The sequence below is a fragment of the Oncorhynchus kisutch genome, unplaced genomic scaffold, assembly GCF_002021735.2.
Source record: "Oncorhynchus kisutch isolate 150728-3 unplaced genomic scaffold, Okis_V2 scaffold740, whole genome shotgun sequence".
Taxonomy (NCBI): Eukaryota; Metazoa; Chordata; class Actinopteri; order Salmoniformes; family Salmonidae; genus Oncorhynchus; species Oncorhynchus kisutch.
Genome location: NW_022262685.1, coordinates 147,501 through 153,448, shown reverse-complemented (window position 1 = coordinate 153,448; position 5,948 = coordinate 147,501). Strand labels below are relative to the sequence as shown.

The following is a 5,948-nucleotide window of genomic DNA, read 5'->3' as shown; positions in this document are numbered from 1 at the left end:
GGGCCTGGTGAAAGGCCTGGTGAAAGGTAGTTCACTATGGGCCTGGTGAAAGGTAGTTCACTATGGGCCTGGTGAAAGGTAGTTCACTATGGGCCTGGTGAAAGGTAGTGTACTATGGGCCTGGTGAAAGGTAGTGTACTATGGGCCTGGTGAAAGGTAGTGTACTATGGGCCTGGTGAAAGGTAGTGCCCTATGGGCCTGGTGAAAGGTAGTGTACTATGGGCCTGGTGAAAGGTAGTGTACTATGGGCCTGGTGAAAGGTAGTTCACTATGGGCCTGGTGAAAGGTAGTTCACTATGGGCCTGGTGAAAGGTAGTGTACTATGGGCCTGGTGAAAGGTAGTGTACTATGGGCCTGGTGAAAGGTAGTGTACTATGGGCCTGGTGAAAGGTAGTGCCCTATGGGCCTGGTGAAAGGTAGTGCCCTATGGGCCTGGTGAAAGGTGGTGTACTATGGGCCTGGTGAAAGGTAGTCCACTATGGGCCTGGTGAAAGGTGGTGTACTATGGGCCTGGTGAAAGGTAGTGCCCTATGGGCCTGTTGAAAGGTGGTGCCCTATGGGCCTGGTGAAAGGTAGTGTACTATGGGCCTGGTGAAAGGTAGTGCCCTATGGGCCTGGTGAAAGGTAGTGTACTATGGGCCTGGTGAAAGGTAGTGTACTATGGGCCTCCTGAGTGGCGCAGTGGTCTAAGGCAGTGCTAGCTGTGCCACTAGAGACTCTGGGTTCGAGTCCAGGCTGTGTCGCAGTCGGCTGCGACCGGGAGACCCATGGGGCGGCGCACAATTGGCCCAGCGTCGTCTGGGAGGGTTTGGCCAGCAGGGATGTCCTTGTCCCATCGCTCACTAGTGACTCCTGTGGGGGGCCGGGCGTAGTGCACGCTGACACAGTCGCCAGTCAAGAAGCAGTGCGGCTTGTCAAGAAGCAGCGTGGCTTGGCTGGGTTGTGTTTCAGAGGACGCACAACTCTCGGCCTTCACCTTTCCCAAGTCTGTATGGGAGTTGCAGCTATGAGACAAGACTGTAACTACCAATTGGATACAATGAAATCGGGAGAAAAAGGGGTCCATTTTTTTAAAAATGTTATAAAAAATAAATATTGAAAAAAAAGAAGTTTGTGCACTATATTGGGAATAGTGGGCCATTTGTTTGTACTACGTATGTCTGCGTGTCAATGAGTCAATGTCCACTATGCCTCAGATGACATTTCAGAGCTGTGGGAAAGTCTACATTCCTTGGCTACAGTGACGAGTGACTCCATAAAAAGTCATAAAGCTGTCTGTGATGTGAATCGTAAAGCCAACCGCTGCATGGTTTGGTACAGTATAAACAGATATTGGTTTACTGCACTCTACGGTAGTGTGTGTGTGTGTGTGTGTACACGAGGTATACTGACTGACTGTGTGAGCTGCACAAAATCCACGAGCGCAGGTTACGTAATGAAAGCTACCGTATAGCAATAACTCAATGACTTTAAAAACTCAGATGAGGCTTTTTTTTCTTCTCATCGTGCAAGTATCCATGCCAACGCAGACTACATAACCACCAAGCAGAGAATAACGCGTGATGTCATCTGATACGACTCGAAACAAATGGAATACAAAAATAAAAACAGAGATATCATAACATAACGCTACCATGTTTCCATTTGTCCTCAAAACATGTTTTATACGCAAGGGTGTCGCAACAGATGTGACCACTCAAGGTGTTGCTGCTGCCATCCCATCCCATCCATTGCAAACATGTTTTGAAATTCAGTTATTTGCGCAATTATAATTGAGAATCCCAAAACTTTGACAAATCGATCTAGTACTCAAGTTCAACATAACATAAGCATCGACTTACTTGTGGAGACAGTATGAGCCACTCCTTCGCCGTAAACACAACTTTAGCTCAGGATTTCCGCTTCATCGGGGTTTCCACATTGTACCCGGAACTTTTAAATTATATGCATACAATCAAGAGTGCAATTTGATGTTTTATCAATCTGCCGTCCCTCTATAACTTACGTTTCTGTCCAAATCTTCGAGCGTTGTGTTTGTCATGTCGCTCGAAAGACTGTTTTCGTAAAAACCGACTGGGAGAATGTAATGCTTCTCTCGCTCCAATCCGGGGCCTTTGCGGTGATGCAATATTTCCAGATGTGCAACTTGTCCAAGTTTGAACAGTTGGTTCTGTGTATAAAGACGTTTACTGATGAGAGGAGAACAGAACAGATACGTGTTGACTACTGGAAAATCTAAAATAATACGTTAAAATAAGGTCATTTAATAATTTATTCAACAGAAAGAGGACCCGGGCGCACAGAGTTTATGCCGTCCCTGTCAATGTAAAAACACAATACAGAAAGACAGGCTTATCTGGAAGTAGATTTAATTTTTTACATCTAACCAAATCTAAAAATAGAACCATGATGACATTTGGCAGAAGGAGGAGAGAAAACCCTAACATCGGACAAGATAAAACATCATGTAGTTTCCCAGCAGCCACTGCACTGTCATCTTTATTGAATAAGCACCAGCACATCCACAAGACTGGAACACTTCTAAATCAACGTTGAGAAACTCATTCAAATGGATCTTCTGATCGTCAATCATGATCATGCAACAACGGCGAGATGCACTACCAGCTGCTTGTAACCTCCCTCATCCACAGTGCCATAATGTGACCTCCCTCATCCACAGTACCATAATGTAACCTCCCTCATCCACAGTGCCATAATGTGACCTCCCTCATCCACAGTAACGTAATGTAACCTCCCTCATCCACAGTGCCATAATGTGATCTCCCTCATCCACAGTGCCATAATGTGATCTCCCTCATCCACAGTGCCATAATGTGACCTCCCTCATCCACAGTGCCATAATGTGATCTCCCTCATCCACAGTGCCATAATGTGACCTCCCTCATCCACAGTCCCATAATGTGACCTCCCTCATCCACAGTGCCATAATGTGACCTCCCTCATCCACAGTCCCATGAGAGTGCCAGAGTGCTCCCAATCAGAGCCATTATGCAGAGTTTGTTAGACCAACATACTCTGCATCCTTCGTTCCACATGAGGAAGGATGGTTAGAAATAAAGGAATCACCTCGTTAGGTAGGTTAACCATCGTTCCTTAAACATGATCCATCAAGTCACAGACAGCTGACAGCGGGACACCCTCTCAACACCGAGTGCCGTGAATGTCCATATTTTCAACTGTAATCTCCATGCACAAAAGAAGCTAACAATAACAACACCTCACTGGACCAGTTACATTCAATCAACCATCCAATCAATCGATTGATTGTCATTTCCAGATGAGTCGGGGTAGAGGCACAGCAGACAGGTGTCAGAGCGAGCGGGAGAACCAGGGTGTGGCCAGAGCACGATGACTCCGGCTAGGCCGCTCCTTTAGCCCTGCATGCTCAGCTCAATGAGGCGTCCAGCGAACACTCCCATGGTGCCGATGATACACACAGCCATGAACACACACAGCAAAATGTGATCCAGGACCATGGCTACAAACTTCCACTCCTCAGCAGCCTGAGAGAGGAGGGAAGAGAGAGAAGGGGGTGAAAGGTGAGGAGAGAGAGGAGGGAAGAGAGAGGAGGGGGTGAAAGGTGAGGAGGGAGAGAGAGGAGAGGGGGTGAGGAGGGAAGAGAGAGAGGAGGGTGAAAGGTGAGGAGAGAGAGGAGGGAAGAGAGAGGAAGGGGTGAAAGGTGAGGAGAGAGAGGAGGGAAGAGAGAGGAGGGGTTGAAAGGTGAGGAGAGAGAGGAGGGAAGAGAGAGGAGGGGGTGAAAGGTGAGGAGAGGGAGGAGGGAAGAGAGAGGAGGGAAGAGAGAGGAGGGGGTGAAAGGTGAGGAGGGAGAGAGAGGAGAGGGGGTGAGGAGGGAAGAGAGAGAGGAGGGTGAAAGGTGAGGAGAGAGAGGAGGGAAGAGAGAGGAGGGGTTGAAAGGTGAGGAGAGAGAGGAGGGAAGAGAGAGGAGGGGTGAAAGGTGAGGAGAGAGAGGAGGGAAGAGAGAGGAGGCGGTGAAAGGTGAGGAGAGAGAGGAGGGAAGAGAGAGGAAGGGGTGAAAGGTGAGGAGAGAGAGGAGGGAAGAGAGAGGAGGGGTTGAAAGGTGAGGAGAGAGAGGAGGGAAGAGAGAGGAGGGGTGAAAGGTGATGAGAGGGAGGGAGGAGGGAAGAGAGAGGAGGGAAGAGAGAGGAGGGGGTGAAAGGTGAGGAGGGAGAGAGAGGAGAGGGGGTGAGGAGGGAAGAGAGAGAGGAGGGTGAAAGGTGAGGAGAGAGAGGAGGGAAGAGAGAGGAGGGGTTGAAAGGTGAGGAGAGAGAGGAGGGAAGAGAGAGGAGGGGTGAAAGGTGAGGAGAGAGAGGAGGGAAGAGAGAGGAAGGGGTGAGGAGAGAGAGAGAGGGAGAGAGAGAGGAGGGGTGAAAGGTGAGGAGAGAGAGGAGGGAGGAGAGATGAGATAGAGAGAGGGGGTCAGGAGAGAGAGAGAGAGAGAGAGAGAGAGAGAGAGAGAGAGAGAGAGAGAGAGAGAGAGAGAGAGAGAAGGGGTGAGGAGAGAGAGAGAGGTGTGATGTGAGGAGAGAACAGGGAGTCATTAACATTTTCAAGACAATTCGTTTTTGTATTAGACACACAACATTAAAACATGAAAGCTCGAAAGACAGACAGACAGACAGACAGACAGACAGACAGACAGACAGACAGACTCAGACAGACAGACAGACAGACAGACAGACAGACAGACAGACAGACAGACAGACAGACAGACAGACTCAGACAGACAGACAGACTCAGGCACAAAGAAAGACAGACTCAGACAGACAGACTCAGACAGACAGACTCAGGCACAAAGAAAGACAGACTCAGACAGACAGACTCAGACAGACAGACTCAGACAGACAGACAGACTCAGGCACAAAGAAAGACAGACTCAGGCACAAAGAAAGACAGACTCAGACAGACAGACTCAGGCACAAAGAAAGACAGACTCAGACAGACAGACTCAGGCACAAAGAAAGACAGACTCAGACAGACAGACTCAGGCACAAAGAAAGACAGACTCAGATACAAAGACAGACAGAGAGACTCACCACAAAGACAGACAGACTCAAAGACAAACAGGCTCAGATGCAAAGACAGACAGACTTAAAGACAGACAGGCTCAGATACAAAGACAGACAGGCTCAGACACAAAGACAGACAGACAGACTCACCACAAAGACAGACAGACTCAGACACAAAGACAGACAGACAGACAGACTCAGACAGACAGACAGACAGACTCAGACAGACAGACAGACAGACAGACTCAGACAAACAGACAGACAGACACAGACAGACAGACAGACAGACAGACAGACAGACAGACAGACAGACAGACAGACAGACAGACAGACAGACAGACAGACAGACAGACAGACGGACAGACAGACGGACAGACAGACAGACATGAGTTCCATAAATGCTTCCTGAGATCATATTCTTACATTGTTGGACTCTTCATCAGACTTCATGGTCTCTGCGATGTACTTGACCCCCTCGATGGCGCTGCGGACGTCCGGGTTCTTGGTGATGGGGGACTGGAAGGTGACAGAGGCAGGGGCAGGCTTGCCCGAGATGTCGGAGATGTCAAAGTCAGCCGGGTGGATCCTCTTCTCCTGCCTGTCCCTGGATGGACGCTTCATAGTCGAGAAGAACATGAAGTTGGGGATGGTGTCAATGAAAATCTGAAATACAGGAAAATACATTGTAATGAGTAACAAGACGTCATGTAAAGTACATCAATTACTGTAAATACATTGTAACAAATAACACAAAGAAATGTACAGTAAATCAATTACTGTAAATACATTGTAATGAGTAACACAAATTATATACAGTAGACTAATTACTGTAAATACATTGTAATGAGTTACACAAAGTACTGTAAAGCACATAATACTGTGTTGGGGGACTAACATATT

At 48.1% G+C, this 5,948-nt stretch overlaps 1 protein-coding gene across 1 annotated transcript in view; it reads right to left on the bottom strand.

Annotated features, from left to right (window-relative positions):
• Positions 1 to 2,258: 2,258 nt before the first annotated feature.
• Positions 2,259 to 5,948, bottom strand: part of LOC116361741 (acetylcholine receptor subunit alpha) — an 18,597-nt gene continuing 14,907 nt past the window's right edge. The window contains exons 8-9 of the mRNA XM_031816063.1: positions 5,472 to 5,711; positions 2,259 to 3,524 (exon numbers count right to left, since the gene is read on the bottom strand). Coding sequence (XP_031671923.1) covers positions 3,393 to 3,524; positions 5,472 to 5,711 — 372 coding nt within the window. The 3' untranslated portion in view covers positions 2,259 to 3,392. The remainder of the gene's footprint in view (positions 3,525 to 5,471; positions 5,712 to 5,948) is intronic.